Source organism: Urocampus carinirostris, chromosome 12 (genome assembly GCF_059441175.1).
Source record: "Urocampus carinirostris isolate Australia breed hairy pipefish chromosome 12, RoL_Ucar_1.0, whole genome shotgun sequence".
In the NCBI taxonomy this organism is placed as follows: Eukaryota; Metazoa; Chordata; class Actinopteri; order Syngnathiformes; family Syngnathidae; genus Urocampus; species Urocampus carinirostris.
In genome coordinates this window covers 37,114,013-37,132,730 of record NC_142360.1, presented here as the reverse complement: position 1 = coordinate 37,132,730, position 18,718 = coordinate 37,114,013, and the positions used below count along the sequence as shown (strand labels likewise).

The 18,718-nt window shown below is 41.3% G+C and overlaps 1 protein-coding gene and 1 pseudogene across 2 annotated transcripts in view; one reads left to right on the top strand and one right to left on the bottom strand.

The window, feature by feature from the left end:
• ssbp4 (single stranded DNA binding protein 4) overlaps window positions 1-18,718 on the top strand; it is a 191,337-nt gene that overhangs the window by 132,918 nt on the left and 39,701 nt on the right. For both annotated transcript variants that reach the window (XM_088349458.1, XM_088349459.1), the window contains exon 5: window positions 7,446-7,535. In XM_088349458.1, the coding sequence (XP_088205584.1) occupies window positions 7,446-7,535 (90 nt within the window). The remainder of the gene's footprint in view (window positions 1-7,445; window positions 7,536-18,718) is intronic.
• Window positions 12,956-13,093, bottom strand: LOC148355867 (U2 spliceosomal RNA; annotated as a pseudogene).

Genomic DNA, 18,718 nt, shown 5'->3' with positions numbered 1-18,718 from the left:
ACAAAGAAAGAAAAAGAGAGAGAAGGAGAGAGCGTGAGAAACAAAAGAGATAAAAAGTTGTTGATAAAAGATACGGTGAATCGTAGTCAGGTTCAGAAAAGGGGTGCCGGGAATCAAACAGGAATCAGGACAGGAGAAAGTCAGGGTCACAAAGGCTTGCCTAGCATGAGATGAGGTTGGCAGACGGACTGACAACAGGTGACGGGAAGACGGGGGTTTAAAAAGAGACAGGCAGCCAATCAGCGTCCGAGGTAGTTGGCGCCTCGCATCAGTAATTGTGACAAAAAGTGGAATTTCCGTGGTGAGCGAAGGCAGCGTCGAGAGCGGGGGGGAAACAGATCGATGGCCGGGACGGGGGAGCAAAAACGTAGTCAGGTTCAGAAAAGGGGTCGGAGCCGGGAATCAAACAGGACTCAGGACAGGAGAAAGTCAAGGTCGAAAAGGCTTGCCTAGCATGAGCTGAGGTTGGCAGACGGACTGACGACGGGTGACGAGAAGACGGGGGTTTAAAAAGAGACAGGCAACCAATCAGCGTCCGAGGTAGTTGGCACCTCACATCAGTCATCATGACAAAAAGTGGAATTTCCGTGGTGGGCAAAGGCAGCGTCGAGAGCGGGGAAAAAACAGATCAATGGCCGGGACGAGGGAGCAAAAACGTAGTCAGGTTCAGAAAATGGGTCGGAGCCGGGAATCAAACAGGAATCAGGACAGGAGAAAGTCAAGGTCGAAAAGGCTTGCCTAGCATGAGCTGAGGTTGGCAGACGGACTGACAACGGGTGACGGGAAGACGGCGGTTTAAAAAGAGACAGGCAGCCAATCAGCGTCCGAGGTAGTTGGCGCCTCGCATCAGTAATTATGACAAAAAGTGGAATTTCCGTGATGAGCGAAGGCAGCGTCGAGAGCGGGGGGGAAAACAGATCGATGGCCGGGACGGGGGAGCAAAAACGTAGTCAGGTTCAGAAAAGGGGTCGGAGCCGGGAATCAAACAGGAATCAGGACAGGAGAAATTTGGGGTCGAAAAGGCTTGCCAAGCATGAGCTGAGGTTGGCAGACGGACTGACAACGGGTGACGGGAAGACAGGGGTTTAAAAAGTGACATTCCGACGAGATAGATACCCTTTGCCCAAGCATATATTAGACAGATGGGGTCGATACCGGACAGGACGGGACTGACAGGATTGATATCAAAACAGGACATCGCTGTCACGAGGACCGGACCAGAACGGAGGCAGGAGGCAGGAAGGGAGAACTCATCTGCGTTGACGATCAAAACTTTTATTTAGCAAAATAAAAGTCGTCCAAAACTCCGGGACAAAACAGAACAAAAACAGGCTTTTACTCAAAACGTGAAAACACAGGTTTCCTCCGAATCAAACAAAACAGGACGGAGCAAAACAGAACGGAAAATGCAGACAGAAAATGCAATGAACCCGCACCCGCAATACCCACAACCCACCCTTAAGTAGCACACACGCAAATTAGCTGATTTACTACAGCCGGTGCCCAGGGGGCGGGGCCAGCCGGTCGCCACGGCGACCATGCTGGACACGGCACTCGCATCGGTGATCATGACAAAAATTCTGAATTTAAACCTGTCACCCAAGTAGAATAAGTCGGTTACCCCGATCGAAATACTACAAAACAAACCTCCGTGATATTCTTATTGTGATTGACAGGAAGAAGCCATTTTGTCCGGAATCTCACGCCGTCACGCATCAATCTGTAGGGTTCGGTGACGGTGCTCCAGCACCTGCATTGTACGTGGCCTTTGTTGCGTATCCTTCTCTGCAGCACTCTTAGCGCCTCAATCAATATCAAGTTTACTGGCAGGCAGCCTTGTCACCGTTCCCGTTTTTATCTCGTCCGCTGAATGTATGTGTGTAATTATTTCGACACTTCAGGTAGTATTTTCAGAGCAGTCGATGTGTGCAGTAAATCCCAGAATGTTGAGCCACCTACTTTTTTAGAAAGCTACCTTTGGTTATTTTTGCTGAGAAAAAAAATCTGTGGAAGGGATTGTTGAGAAAAAAATGATAAATTGATGTTTTTGCTGAGATGTGAGTAGTTTAACCTGGGTTGTTTGTGGAAATGATGGAGTCTCTACAGTGGGGGTCACCCCCTCTTTGAAGCAGAGCTTCAGTTTTCTTCACAGATTAGCGCAAAGGGCTACAAATTTACAAAATAGCCATTTATTATGTTATTACTATGTTATTACAATGTTACTACCGGTTTTTGCAATAATATATGAACCACAGCCATATCCCCCTAGTGGGAGGTGGCTAGAGTCATTTCTGACTCTTTTGGGAAGATTGATTCAGAGGAGGGGATTCCCAGCCCCCTCGCTCAACCCAACTGAGGTGTTGGGAGTCATTAGGTGACCAAACCCCCCAATTCCAAACCCCTAATGCTGAACGCCAAGCAGGGAGGCAACGGGAAAGAATAGAATAGAACGATAGGTAGATGTCTAGATAGAACGATAGAACGGTCAATAGCTAGATAGATAGCTAGATAGATAGATAGCTAGATAGATAGATAGATAGATAGATAGATGTCCAGAGAGATGTCTAGATAGATAGATAGATAGAGGTCTAGATAGATATCTAGATGTCTAGATAGATGTCTATATAGAACGATTGTTAGATAGATAGATGGATACCGAGATAGAAAGAATGAAGATACCTAAATACATGGTACAATAGAACGATAGATAGATGTCTAGATATAGATGGATAGGTAGACAGAAATACCTAGATAGAAAGACAGAACAGTAGAGAGCTAGATGGATTGATTGAATGATAGATAGATAGAACGCTAAATCAACAGATATCTAGATAGATAGAACGATAGATACCTAGATAGATAGAATGAAGATACCTAAATACATAGTACAATAGAACGATAGATAGATGTCTAGATATAGATGGATAGGTAGACATAAATACCTAGATAGAAAGATAGAACAGTAGAGAGCTAGATAGATTGATAGAACAACAGATAGATAGATGGATAGATCAACAGATACCTAGATAGAACAATAGATAGATGTCTAGAAAGAATGACTGATGGATAGATGTCTTCATACAATAGATGGCTAAATAGATGGAAAGACAATTAGAATGAGAGATGGAATGATATCAGAGCTTCATATCGTTTACCTTCTTTAATAGGAGAGTTTTCAGTTCCTGAGAGCAAAATAAGGCGGACGACTTGAACCGTCTCGTTTCGGGGTTAAAAGCGTACAAACAAGCTTCCCCGTCTGCTCTTTGCTGTCTGATGCTTCTCCCTGACAACAGAAGGGGGTCTTTGGACCCCTTTGGGTTTTTGAAGCTCTTGAGCTGGCTGCCAACGGCTACTTGGCCCGCCAGACCGCCTGGATGGCCCTCAGACGCCGAACAAGCGTCTGTATCACACCGCCGTTACCGGGAGTAATGGATCCGGCTCTTATCTGCTTCCAGAACAAGCAGAGCGACACGCTAGCAAACACTTCTACCCGCTGGCTGCTGAATCACGGCCGAGAGTGTATTTTCCAGACGTCATGGTGCAAAATTGCTGTTTTGGAGTCTCCGTAACCTCAATGTTAGCGTCATTACGGCTATTCCCCGGTTGAGGACCTTCTACCGCCACCCATCTTCACCTCGGCTTACCTCGGCCGCAAGTGGTCCAATAAGTCTGTCAGTGGAGACCGACACTTTGTGATAAGCACGATTCACGTCTGTTTGCCTGATAAGAGGAGACTATGGGCAGTAAATGGACAAATGGTTTGTGTTATAATGCTATGGCAGAGGATCAGGATTATCTAATCTTGGAGAAACTGTCCGACCCAAAAAGAACAATAATGCAATGCACAGAACCCATGTCTGTGTTTGTTAATTTGAAATAAAAATGGGAGATTGTGGGCACAGGATATATAATCCAGAGGCAGAGAATCGGGATTACCTAATTCTAATTCTAGAGAAAACCAACGCAGCGCAACATCCACTTGTTGACACTCTGGACTCTAAGTCACAAATGCAGCATTTGCTATCGTTAGTATACACTTTTTTTTTTTAAACGTGACTGAAAAGTGATTCAGCAAATTGGAGACTGCGGGCAGTGCTATTATGTTATAGCAATCGATCAAGATGATGTAGTATAAGAGAAAAAAGGTTTTATTGTATAAACTCTAGAATGTGGGGACAGTAATGCAATGACCAAATTTTGAGTCTGTTTTTGCTTCTTGAGAGGAGACTATGGGCAATAAACGGACAAATGGGTTGTGCTAATATGCTACGGCAGAGGATCGGGATTATCTAACAGTCTGACTCAAAAAGAACAATAATGCAATGCACAGAACCCATGTCTGTGTTTGTTAATTTGAAATAAAAATTGGAGATTGTGGGCACAGGATATGTAATCCAGAGGCAGAGAATCGGGATTCCCTAATTTTAGAGAAAACAGTCTCAACTGGAAACTGCAGGGACACTAATGCAACATCCAGACTTCAAGTCCGTGTTTGCGTGTTGAGAAGAAACTCTGGGCAGAAAGGGAAAAAAACTGTCACAAGGAGACTCTGGAGTCTAAGTCACAAATGGAGCATTTGTTATCTTTAGCATTCACATTTTTTTAAAAAACATGACTAAGAAGTGATACAGCAAAGTGGAGACTGCGGGCAGTGCTATAGTCTTATGGCAAACGATCAAAATGATGTAGTATAAGAGAAAAAAGTTTGATTATACAACCTGGGGTATGTGAGGACGGTAATGCAATGACCAAAATTTGAGTCTGTTTTTGCTTCGTGAGAGGAGACTCTGGGCAGAAAGAGATAACAGCCAAGTTGGTACTACGGAGTCTTAAATGCTGTCATTGTGACTAAGTCTTATCTTTAGCAAGCGGTTTTTTTTTCCCCTTTGAACAATGCGTCATTCGAGAAAAGCGATGCAGCAAATTAGAGAACCCAATCCTGTCTGTCCCCTGTTGTCAGTCTATCTGCAAACCTCTGTTGATACAAAGCAAGCCTTTTTGACCCTGACTTCCGCCTTTCCCGTTTTCGCAGCCGTTTTTCCACCTGCCCGTTCCTGATCTCCAAGTTTGTCTCCGGCTATGACCTGTTTTGATCCCGACCACGTCTGCTCTCCCGTCCTGGCTTTCGACCCGTTTCTGACCCCGACCACGTTTCTGCCCTCCTGTCCCGGCTATCGATCTGTTTTAGTCACAATGACAGAGTTTATCTTTAGCAAGCGTTTTTTCTTTTTTTTTTCTTTGAACATTGCGTCATTCGAGAAAAGCGATGCAGCAAAGTAGAGACTGCGGGCCGTCGGAGCGTATCTTTCCTTTTTTCTATTTTTCTCTCTCTCTGTTCTCCCTCGCTTTCCCCTTCCTGTTGATTGACGGCCTGAGGGTTTTAATGGGCACTGGAGTGCAGGAGCTGAGGTCGGGGTTGTCATGGCAACTAGGGAAAGGGAAAGGAGGCCTTTTGCTGCTGATTCTTCTTCACCTGCGCAATGCGTGCGGTATACTCGCCAAAATATCAAATCTTGACCTTCTTCTTAGGTAGAAGTAGGCTTTTTTTTTTTTACATATTATATATTTTTTCACGGTAATAGATCTCGGTATGCTATCTGTGTTTTTAGGCAGCCTTCACTCCTCCAGAACCGCCAACAATTAGGTGTTTTATTAGCGCTAGCTCCAGGTTAGCGGGGTGTCGCGTCTCGGGGTGTTTTTCCAAAGAGAACGTGAAACAAAGTGAGTCATTCCGTCGGAGAGAATTCCTAAAGAAGAAAAAATATTATTGCTGAAATAATTATATTACCGTATTTTCCGCACTATAAGGCGCACCGGGCTATAGGGCGCACCCCGAAAAAATAGTTTTTGGTCCTATTTTTGACATACATAAGGCGCACTGGATTATAAGGTGCTACAATGGGAACGTTGACAAAACAGTCAGATGGTTCAGTCCAACTTATTACCCCCTTAACATTCCCAAAGCTTGCAAAGACGCAAAGACGTGTCGAGAACACGTGCGGATGCGGTGTCCGTACGATGTCACTCAAATGCATCGTTCCATCATTCGGAAGGTTAAAGTCTTGTGATTCAAGAAATGCCAACCATTCCTTAGTTTCTATTTTCTTTTTCGCTCGCAACTTTACTGTGCATATGACAATAAACACTTGGAATTGAGTTGAATTTAAAAATAGACACTCCATTCCATCCATTATCTGCACCGCTTATCACAGAAACATCGAGTTCAGTCTGAAACAAGATACAGGGATAATATATATAGCCGGAGTAGCTCACCGAAGTCGTTGCGTTCAATAATAATGTGCAGCCGTGGTCCTCTTATATCCGTGAGTTTAGTAAATCCAGGAGAATAAAATATTTAAAAATACAAAATAGTAAAAAAATGCTTTCTGTTTGCCATGAGCCACGTGCTATACACATTCATCTTTTTTGGCCAATTGCAGGCTTTGTTTTGCCGTTCAAGCCAATGCCAGCCTGTAAATGATAAAAAGGATCCACCCCCTTTACCTCCGAATAACTTTAGCCAATAGTGATCCATTCAAATGATGATTGACACATTGGTTAGCCAATGAAACGCCGGTATATAAATCCCAGCATACACCGCGGATGACTTGGCGTTCGGGGGAAAATCGAGTCGGCAGCTGCAAGTTAGTTGGAAGACTTTGCGAATTAATATTGATCCATAAATAAGGCGCATGGTCAGCTTTTGAAAAAAATAAAGGCTTTTAGGTGCGCCTTATAGTGTGGAAAATACGGTAATCTATATATTCATTCAGTTTTAATCATCACAGTTAATTGGTCATTCAAAGCAGTTCAGATTTTTCAGTTCATATATTCTTCGTGGTTTGCTGTCCCGCCATAGTTGTAATGCCTTCTCAATGTCCAATCCATTATCACCCTCCTCATAGCGTCACCAGGAATATAATTGAGTCCATTTTGGCAGAAAAGTCCTTTTCTTGCTAGTATTCTTTTGTTTATATTTCGTAGGAATCGTTTGCTTCAACACACATGTTTTCCTTGCCTTCGCGGTCTTCTGAAGAATTTCTCCACCTTTTTTTCGTGCCGGAATTATTGCCGTTGTTGCCACTTTCTGTATTATGTTTTGATTAATTACCGACACTGAAGAAATGATCAATTTTTTGTTGAGTTGCACCTAGTACCAACTGTTTTTTCGGAGGCATACTTCTCTTTCACTCGACAACCGCCACAACAATGACGTCATCTCGAATTAACGAGATCTCGTTTGCCGAGATCGGCGCGAGACCAAAACAACAATGGCGGATCTGCCTGACGAAAAGTTTGGAGTGCGGTAAAAAAAGTAACCGGGTAATAATGACAATTTGGTGTCAAAAAGGTTGCGTCCCGGGGACGCACGTTGATTTGAGACTATGCGTCCCCAGCAAAAGTGATGTGTGTCTTAACGTGTTTTTTGTTGTTGTGTTTTCCAGAGTGCAGCCGCCGCCCCCAGCCCAGTAATGGGCAATATGCCGCCCAATGACGGCATGCCGGGGGGACCCATGCCCCCGGGATTTTTTCAGGTAAGAACCAATTTTCTAACAGATTTAGGTTTTTGTGTTTTGGTCAACATTATACATTTACAGTATATACAGGGTTGGGTAGGGTTACTTTAACTGGATTACTTTCAATGACTTTTGGATTACTCCAATACCAAATATGCTAATAAAAGACAAAAGAAACTAAATAGGAATAAAATGATGACTCACAACACGTGGTAAGCTTTCTCTCCTGGCTTTGATCTCTTTGATTTGTCTTTTATTAGCATATTTGGTATTGGAGTAATCCAAAAGTAAAAGTAATCCAGTTAAAGTAACCCTACCCAACCCTGTTAATGAGGACCAGAACCCCCGAGATACACGAAAATCCACGAAACAGCTCTCCATAGTTTTAACAACTGTGCCGGTCCCCACTTGCAACAATAGTTGACCAGGGATAGTGGATCGCAGCCCTATGGGTACTGTTTATTTTAGTAGGAAAGAACCGAAAAAATGACACAAATTTGCTCTCTCATCTTCTTGCTCCCAGCAAGAGTCAAATGGGATTAATGGATTGGGTAGGGTTACTTTAACTTGATTACTTTCAATTACTTTTAGATTACTCCGATACCAAATATGCTAATAAAAGACAAAAGAAACTAAATATGAATAAAATGATGACTCACAACACGTGGTAAGCTTTCTCTCCTGGCTTTGATCTCTTTGATCTCCGGGAAAACGAACATAAAATGCGACAGAAACAAAATGAAAATCAATCCAAACAGCTTGCCAACATCATTTTTGCCGTTACTCCCCAAGCCTGCACAAAATTGAGTAATTTTATTGATATTTAGTTTCTTTTGTCTTTTATTAGCATATTTGGTGTTGGAGTAATCCAAAAGTAATTGAAAGTAACCCAGTTAAAGTAACCCTACCCAACCCTGAGTATATATTATGATGAAAGATGGGGTGCGTCATTCGAGGTGTCCTTAAAAGTTTGAAAGTAGAATATTTTTTCTATTAAGGTTGAGTTAACATTGACCAACTCAGTTTAAAGAGCCTTTATAATATATTTCCCCCCCACCGCGCCTATCTTCTTTTATCTTGATTTGATCCGAGTTGTTCAGGACTCGTAACACATTACGAAGCAGGGACGAAGAGGGTTTCATGCTCGTCCTCGTTGGTTTTCTGTTCGTGTAGCTTGAAAATGGCGAAAGTAAGAAAAGGACTGTTTTAAATACAGTCCGAGCAAAATATTTCCACTGAACAAATTGGGATTGAGATCAATTAACCCTTTAAGAATCCTGTCGAATTCACTTAAAATCCCAATCCAAGACGTACCAAAGTGAATTAAATGCTGTTGTTGAACCGTTTGGAGAACCTGGATGGTTTTGGTGGTTTTTATAAGGAAACACTGTGAAGTTTTATAATTACTGCAAGTGCTACTAATAGTAAGTAATCTTAGGAAATCGCTGTAAGATCTTGGCTTCAAGTAAAATGTCAATCGTAAGGTCGGGCTTCGCTCTCGCTGATTTTTTTTTTTTTAATGTGTTCTATGTTTCTTTTTCATGTTGTCGGAAACGGCAAGTATTACGTTTTTGAGGTAGTCGGTGTACCGTGCATGCAATTCAACCCCGGGCTGTAGTCAGAGACGGCATAATGTTTTTGGGGTGTCAACTTCGCCCCGTTTCACCTTTGTTTGTCTACAACAAAAATACTACTAAAGAAATACTACAAAAATACAAAAAAAAATACTATCAATCAAAATATGATTTTTACTTATTCTAAAAACTAAAAAGACGAATACTATTGTCATGATTACTGCTGAGTCCGCTGATTGCCTGCTTCCTCCCCGCTTTCCTGTCAACATTTGTCGGATCGTCTGTGAACCTACGCTACACGCTAGGCAAACTTTTGTGACTCCTGACTCTATCCTGCCCTGTTGTTCTGTCTGAGTCCCGTTGCCGACCTTTTTTCTGTACCCGTTTTTGATCTTGCTCCTCCGTCCCGGCCATCGACCGGTTTTGTCTCGCTCTCGACACTGCCTTCGCTCGACACGGAAGTGCCACTTCCGCGTTCCAAGCGGAGCGGGAAACAGGAAAAAAGGACCCATTCGCGTAGACGTACTCACAATTTATTGGGGGAAGGATAAGGAGGGTGCGCACATTCGATCCGGGGATCGATGGCCGCGGAGTGGATTAGAAATCCAAACAAAAGAAAAGTTGTCAAAAACAAACTAACGGATCAGACCAAAAACAAAACAGGATCAAATACGGACAGATTCACAGACTTAGGCATTTAACAGGTTCTAACAGAAGTCTCACGGAGTTTAACCCGGTTTAACAAACGGTCCAGCAAGGCACAGTACAAAGGAGCGCTCTCAAGTACTCCAAGAGCAATCAGTCCAATGCGTCTCAGCCGGTGTCAAGGGGCGGGGCCAGCTGGGCGCCACGACAACCGTGCAGGACATGACAACTTTTTCATTTTGGTATTTGTTTCTTTTTTTTCCTGCTCCCCCCCCTTCCTTTAAGTCATTTTGTGCACAATTTTACATAATAGTTGGTCGTGTAGGGATTGAAGAAGCAAAGAGCCGTTTGGGACCCGAAAGAGCCGGTTCTTTTGAGTGAGCTGAGCCGAATAAGCCGGTTCTCGAAAAACTATTTTTACCTTCATGCACTGTAACTTTGACTTAATTCGCTTCTTAATGAGCAATTTCGAGCCCTGATTTTTGTGAGCCGGCTAGATTTTCTTGTGACCGGAAAAGCTCTGGGCAGTGCGCAATTGCGCACACACGCAGCTTAGAGGGAACATTGGTCCCCTTCACCCCCACACCCCCCTAGACCAGTCCTAAATCAATCCTTCTGTCCCCCCCCTTTGCAGCCTCTTTAGTTGTCCTAATCCCCGTCCAGATGTGCGTCCCCCGCCCATATGTCACACGGCCGTTTGGTGGCACTTTTGTTGCCGTTTCTCTCCTTTTTTTGCGTCTTCTAAGTGTCTCGGGAAAGGTGGACGTCGAGGAGGAGACTGTTGTCCCCGGTTTGTCTCGCTTGACTAAATCCTCCTGTCATCGTCTTTCTCCGTCCCCGTCGGCTGCACGCAAGCCTTTTGCAGCAGGCTTTTTTTCCTTTGACCCACATCCAAATAGTTTGAGATTTCACGCAGAGAGGATGCATCCTAGATAAAGGAGTGGTCGGCAACCACGGGCTGTTCGTACGGGTGCTTGAAATCCGTGAAATTGTTTGAATTTGAATGTTGTGGTGTTACGGTCAGAAAAGTGCTTGGATTTTGTGTCAAGCTCTTGAAAATGTTTGAATTTTAATGTTGTGGTTTTTAAGGTTAGAAAAGTACATGGATTTTGGGTGAAGTGCTTGAAAATGCTTGGAATGGTTGCCATTGCCGTGTTTCTTAGCAGTCAAGACTCAATAGACAACCCAATAAATGAAGATTTCAAAAAAAGTGTGTAAAAATGAAGCAGACACCACTGTGGTAGCTTGTCATAATGGCAATGTTGTCATGTGAAGCGCCATTGCCCCCTACTGGTTGCACCCAAGAGGACAGCTCTATTTAAAAAAAGGCCCCTTTGTCTCGGCTCACTGTGAAAAGCTGGCACATTCGGCTCCCGAACGGCTCCTCAGATTTTTTTTTCATGATAAATTATCAAGAATGATATTTCCAATAATTATAAAACTAATTTTAAAAAAATACTACAAAAATACAACTACAGTAATACTACAGAAATACTACAATATAGACTGCAGAAATACTACACACACCTACATACATTTATATATATATATATATATATATATATATATACGATAGATACGATAGATTGATACGATAGATACGATAGATTGATACGATAGATGGATGCGATAAATGGATAGGATAGATGTATAGGATAGATGGATACGGTAGATACGATTGATAGATATATACTATAGATAGACAGTTACGACACAGTTATGATAGATAGTTACGATAGATAGTTACGATAGATAGATACGATAGATAGATACATACGATCGATATGAAAGATCTGATAGATAGATGGATATGATAGATAGATGAGATAGATGGATACGATAGATCTATACGAAAGATAGTTACGATAGATAGTTACGATAGATATATAGATACGATAGATATGATAGATTAATACGATAGATGGTTACAATAGATGGATAGGATAGATGGATACGATAGATACGATTGATAGATATATACGATAGATAGATAATTACAATAGACAGTTACGATAAATAGATACGATAGATAGATACATACGATCGATATGATAGATCTGATAGATCTGATAGATCTGATAGATAGATACGATAGATGGATACGATACATGGATACGATAGATGGATAGGATAGATGGTACGATAGATACGCTTGATAGATATATATGATAGATAGATAGTTACGATAGACAGTTACGATAGATAGTTACGATAGATAGTTACGATAGATAGATACGATAGATGGATACGATAAATGGATACAATGGATGGATACGATAGATGGATACGATAGATGGATACGATAAATACGATAGATCTATATGATAGATAGTTACGATAGACAGTTACGATAGATAGTTACGATAGATACGATTGATAGATATATACGATCGATATGATAGATCTGATAGATAGATACGATAGATGGATACGATAGATAGATACGATACATGGATACGATAGATGGATGGGATAGATGGATACGATAGAGACGATTGATAGATATATATGATAGATAGATAGTTACGATAGACAGTTACGATAGATAGTTCCGATAGATAGTTCCGATAGATAGATACATACGATGGATACGATGGATAGATACGATAGATGGATACGATAGATGGATAGGATAGATGGATACGATAGATACGATTGATAGATATAAACAATAGATAGATAGTTACGATAGACTGTTACGATAGATAGTTACGATAGATAGTTACGATAGATATGATAGATAGAGACATACGATAGATGGATACAATAGATACGATTAATAGATATATTTGATAGATAGATAGTTACGATAGACAGTTACAATAGATAGTTACGATAGATAGATACGATAGACGGATACGATACATGGATACGATAGATGGATGGATAGATGGTACGATAGATACGATTGATAGATATATATGATAGATAGATAGTTACGATAGATAGATACGATAGATAGATACAATAGATAGATATATACGATAGATACGATAGATAGATACGATAGATGGATACGATAAATACGATTGATAGATATATACGATAGATAGATGGGGTTTGGGGTTTTTAAGGGTTATTGATCTATCTTCGTTATTCATTATCCATTATCCGTTATCGGTCAGTTCATAATACGCTACAAAGCCTAGGAGCCGGGACTCTTACTCTCAGCCAAAAGGCCAAGCTAAGGTCCTAGCCCTAAAGCCTTGCTGCGATCATTGCGAATGCACCGTTCCCGGAGGTACTGCAATACCGGGCCGATGCGTGGAGTGGACAGAGCAAGCTCTTATTCCATCTCCGGAATGCAAAAATCAAAGGCCAAGCTAAGGACCTAGCATCAAAGCAAGGCCAAGCTAAGGACCTAGCTTCAAGGCCAAGCTAAGGACCTGGCATCAAAAGGCCAAGTTAAGGTCCTAGCAATAAGTTCAGCCAGTAGTATATCTTCATACCGTGATAGATAGTTATGATAGATAGATAGACAGATAGTTGCCATAGATGAATAGATACTTGCGACAAATGGAATTTATAGTTACGAGAGACAGATATGGTTTATGGTCTTAAATCAACCTATCTTTTGAACCTAATCCTATTTTTATTTGTAAAGGAAGCAATAAGAGAAATAAAAACGGATCGCTAACGAGGAAAAAAAACGAAGCCGACTAAACAAATACAATTTAATTCCGTCGTATTTCAATAATTACGGCGATCCATCTTCCCGACTTTGCCGGTGACAAGAAGAGGACGGGGGAGAAAAAAAGGGAATATATTTGCGCTCCGGCGTAGCGTGTGCAAGGCGAGGGGGCATTTGCATGCACATCCGTGCGCCGGAGGATGCGCGTGCGTGCGCGCGCGCGCGGGGGGGTTGGTGCGCTGGCGTGCATGCATGCGCTCGCGCGTGTCTTCATCGCGTGTGCAAGCGAGCGCCTGCACGGGTGTGCGTGCGCGTGACTTCACGCGTGTTGCTGTGCACGCGCGTGGGGGTCGCGCGGAATGTTAATGATGTATGAGCAGCGCGGGCAGGGAGGAAAAGCTATCTGGTGGTGTTGCGTGAGTGACACGCCGTTCCATAAATAGAAGGCGTGCGCGCTAGCGACAGACGGACGAAAGGACGGATGGACGGACGGATGGAGATGCGGGGATGGATTTATTTCGAGCGTCACCTCGTTCTTTGCTGTTTTGCACATTCGCCGGTGGAGGAAAAAAACAGAAAATCCTCCAGAAAGCAATGCCTACCATTTTGTTGATTTCTCCAGTATTTTTATCTTGCATTTGTATATTTGTCTCCAAATATTTGTCAGAAAATCTATCTATCTATCTACCTTGGTCATATCCCTCAAGAGGGGTGACCGGCAGCAAGACAAACACATACAATAACAAAAAAAAAAAGGGAAAAAAATAGCAAAAAAAACACACAAAATTTTTGGGACCATGGCCAACCCAATTGCCCAAACACCCAAACAAGTTAGGCACCTCGGCACCTAAGTTGGTCATGCTTTCGTCCCTCCAGATGAAACGGGACACCAGAAAGCGGCCGTGTCACTCGGGTCGGGGTGACACAACACACTCTTTCGCTGGTTTACCCCTGCGGCATCATACGGGTGCCCAGCCCATCCTTAAGAACGCGTCCACAATCCCACTATCCTTTCACAGCACCTCTCCACTCCTTTCTATCACCAACAAAAGAAGAAAAAATATCATTACAAAATACGACGTGAAGCTAATTAAACAACCAAACGTAGCTAAATCAGAAGCTAGCGAGAGTAAAAACTAGCCAGGCTGATACATCAGAGGCAAACTGGATCGCTAGATCAGAAGCTTGCTAGATTATTAACTAGCTAAATCTGCTGGATCAGAAGACAGATTGATACAACCTAAACTAACTAGAGAACTATATCCGAAACTAACTAGATTAGAGACTAGCTACATTGCTAGATCAGAAGCCAGATACATTGATACATCCTAAACCAACTGGATAACTAAATCAGAAACTAGCTAGATTAGAAACTAGCTACATTGCTAGATCAGAAGCCAGCCACATTGTTACATCCTAAAGCAACTAGATAACTAAACCAGAAACTAGCTAGATCAGGGTCTAACTATTTTGCTAGATCAGAAGCCGGCTAAATTAATACATCCTATACTAACTAGATAACTAGACCAGACGCTAGCTAAATTGCTTGGTTAGAAACCAGCCAGATTGAAACATCCCATACTAACTAGACAACAGGATAAGAAGTGAGCTGGATTAGAAACTAGCTGCATTGCTAGATCAGAAGCCAGCCACATTGTTACATCCTAAAGCAACTAGATAACTAAATCAGAAGCTAGCTAGATCAGGGACTAGCTATTTTGCTAGGTCAGAAGCCAGCCAGTTTGATACGTCCTAAAATAACTAGATAACTACATTAGAAGCAAGCTAGATTGGAAACTAGCTAAATTGCTAGGTTAGAAACCAGCCAGATTGATACATCCTAAACTCACTAGATAACTAGATAAAAAAATAGCTGGTTTAGAAACTAGCTACATTGCTAAATCAGAAGCCAGCTAAATTGATACATCCTATACTAACTAGATAACTAGATCAGAAGCTTGATTAATTGCTTGGTTAGAAGCCAGCCAGATTGACACATCCTAAACTAACTAGATAACTATATCCAAAGCTAACTAGAATATAAACTAGCTGCATTGCTAGATCAGAAGCCAGACACATTGATACATCCTTAAGCAACTAGATAACCAAATCAGAAACTAGCTAGATCAGAGACTATCTATTTTGCTAGATCAGAAGCCAGCCGGTTTGATACATCCTAAAATAACAAGATAACTAGATGAGAAGCAAGCTAAAATGGAAACTAGTTAAAGTGCTAAATCAGAAGCTAGCTACATTGATACATCCTAAACTAACTAGATAACTAGATCAGAACCTAGCTAGATTAGAAACTAGCTAAATTGTTAGGTTAGAAACAGCAAGATCGATACATCCTAAACTAACTAGATAACGAGATTAGAAGCTATCGTGATTAAAAACTAGCTACATTGCTAAATAAGAAGCCAGCCAGACTGATACATCCTAAACCAACTAGACAACTAGATCAGGAGCTAGCTAGATTAGAAACTAGCTAATTTGCTAAATTAGAAACCAGCCAGACAGATTGATACATCCTAAACTAACTAGATTAGAAGCTAGCTTGATTAGAAACTAGCTACATTGCTAGATCAGAAACCAGCCAGATTGATACGTCCTAAACTCACTAGATAACTAGATTAGAAACTAGCTAGATTAGAAACTAGCAACATTGCTAGATCAGAAACAAGCCAGATTGATACGTCCTAAACTCACTAGATAACTAGATTAGAAGCTAGCTAGATTAGAAACTAGCAACATTGCTAGATCAGAAACAAGCCAGATTGATACGTCCTAAACTCACTAGATAACTAGATTAGAAGCTAGCTAGATTAGAAACTAGCTACATTGCTAGATCAGAGGCCAGTTAAATTGATACATCCTAAACTAACAAAATAACTAGATAATAAGTTAGCTGGATCAGAAGCCAGCCAGATTGATAGATTCTAAACTAACTAGGACAGCTACAGTAATTATGCTTCGTAGTTCTCAGTTCTAGGTTCTAATCTCTGCTCTTGTATGTTTAGTTGCACGCCATCAATTCTAAAATTCGGACCTCAAAACACGACAGTTCTCCAATTAACTAATCGATTAATTATATCGTTAATCGCGAGTCTAGAAATTCGGCTCCTAGGTTTGGGGTTCTTCTATGCTCGGCATGTCTTGTTGTACGTTGTAAATTCCAAAATTTGGACCTGAAACACAAAAGTTGTTCAAAAATAAACAATTAATCATCAATTAATCAAATCGTTAATCGCAACTCTGGTAATTATGCCTCGCAGTTCTAAGGTTCAAGGTTCGAATCATTGTTCGGCATATTTTCCGACCCATGGTTCAAGTTTCCTGACCGAATGCTGTTTAAAGGTCCAGGGACTGACATTATTCGATTAATCAATTGATTATCGATTAATCAATTGATTATCGATTAATCGTTTCATTAGTCGCAACCCTAGTAATTCCAATCCAGAGTTCTCAGGTTCAGGGTTCCAATCCCTGTTATTTACTCTCTGTTATACACCGCTTGGAACCCAAATCTCGATGGTTATCCCCCCCCCAAACAACGAGTTAACGATTAATTATCGATTAATCAATGAATTAGTCGCAAATCCTAGTAATTCCACTGCAGAGTACTTGGGTTCAGGGTTCCAATCTCTGTTATTTGCCGGTCCCCAAATGTTGATTGTTATCCCCCCCTCTAAAAATTAATTATCTATTAATTATTAATTAATCGAGCTGTTGTCAAAACTCATGTAATTAGGACTGACATTAATCGATTAATCAATTAAAATATTGATTAATCATTTCATTAGTCGCATTAGTTCTCGGGTTCAGGGTTTCAATCTTTGTCATTTACTTTCTGTTGTACGCTGCTTGGACCCCAAATCTCGATGTTACCGAAAATTTTTTATTATCGATTAATTATGGATTAATCATTTCATCAGTCGCAACTCTAGTAATTCCAATCCAGAGTTCTCAGGTTCAGGGTTCCAATCTCTGTTATTTACTCTGTTATACACCGCTTGGAACCCAAATCTCGATGGTTATCCCCCCAACCAATGAGTTATCGATTAATTATGGATTAATCAATGAAATAGTCGCAAATCCTAGTAATTCCACTCCAGAGTTCTTGGGTTCAGGGTTCCAATCCCTGTTATTTGCTGGTCCCCAAATCTTGATTGTTATACCTCTGTTGTACGCTGCTTGGACCCCAAATCTCGATGTTTCCCCAAAAAATTAATTATCGATTAATTATGGATTAATCATTTCATTAGTCGCAACTCTAGTAATTCCAATCCAGAGTTCCTCAGGTTCGGGGTTCCAATCCCTGTTAATTACTTTCTCTTATACACTGCTTGGACCCCAAATCTCAATTGGTATCCCCTTTCTAAATATAAATTATCGATTAATTATCGATTAATCATTTCAATAGTGGCAACTCTAGTAATTCTAATCCAGAGTTCTCACGTTCAGGGTTCCAATCCCTGTCATTAACTTTCTGTTACACGCCGCTTGCACCCTAAATCTCAATGGTTATCCCCTCTCTAAATATAAATTATCGATTAATTATCGATTAATCATTTAATTAGTGGCAACTCTAGTAATTCCAATCCAAAATTCCGCAAGTTCGGGGTTCCAATCGCTGTTATTTACTTTCTCTTATACACTGCTTGGACCCCAAATCTCAATTGTTATCCCCTCTCCAAATATAAATTATCGATTAATTATCGATTAATCATTTCACTAGTGGCAACTCTAGTAATTCCAATCCAGAGTTCTTCAGGTTCGGGGTTCCAATCCTTATTGTTTACACTCTGTTGTCTGCGCTTAGAACCCCAAATCTCGATAGTTACCCCCCCCCCCCAAAAAAAAATTAATTATCCATTAGCGATTAATCGATGTGTTGTCACAACTCATGTCATTATGCCTCACAGTTCTCAGGTTCAAAGATTTAATCCATTTACATGTTGTTTTGTACACTATCAATTTCAAACATGATCATTCTCCAATGATAATCGATTAATCATCGATTAATCATCGATTAATCATCGATTAATCGTCGATTAATCATCGATTAATCGTCGATTAATCATCGATTAATCGTCGATTAATCTCGTTTTTAATCGCGACTGGAGTGTTTACGCCTCACAGTTGTCAGGTTTGGGTTTTTTAACCGTGCCCTGCTTGTCCCGTTCCACAATTCGGACCTGAAACGTCAATAGTCGATTAATTTTCGATTAATCCAATTATTTGCCGCAACCTTGGTATTTCCGCCTCACAGTTGTCGGATACGGTGAAAGGTGTCATTGCCTTGAACGTGAAAAAGGGGAAGGACGCTCCACTTGAGTGTTATCACGGGC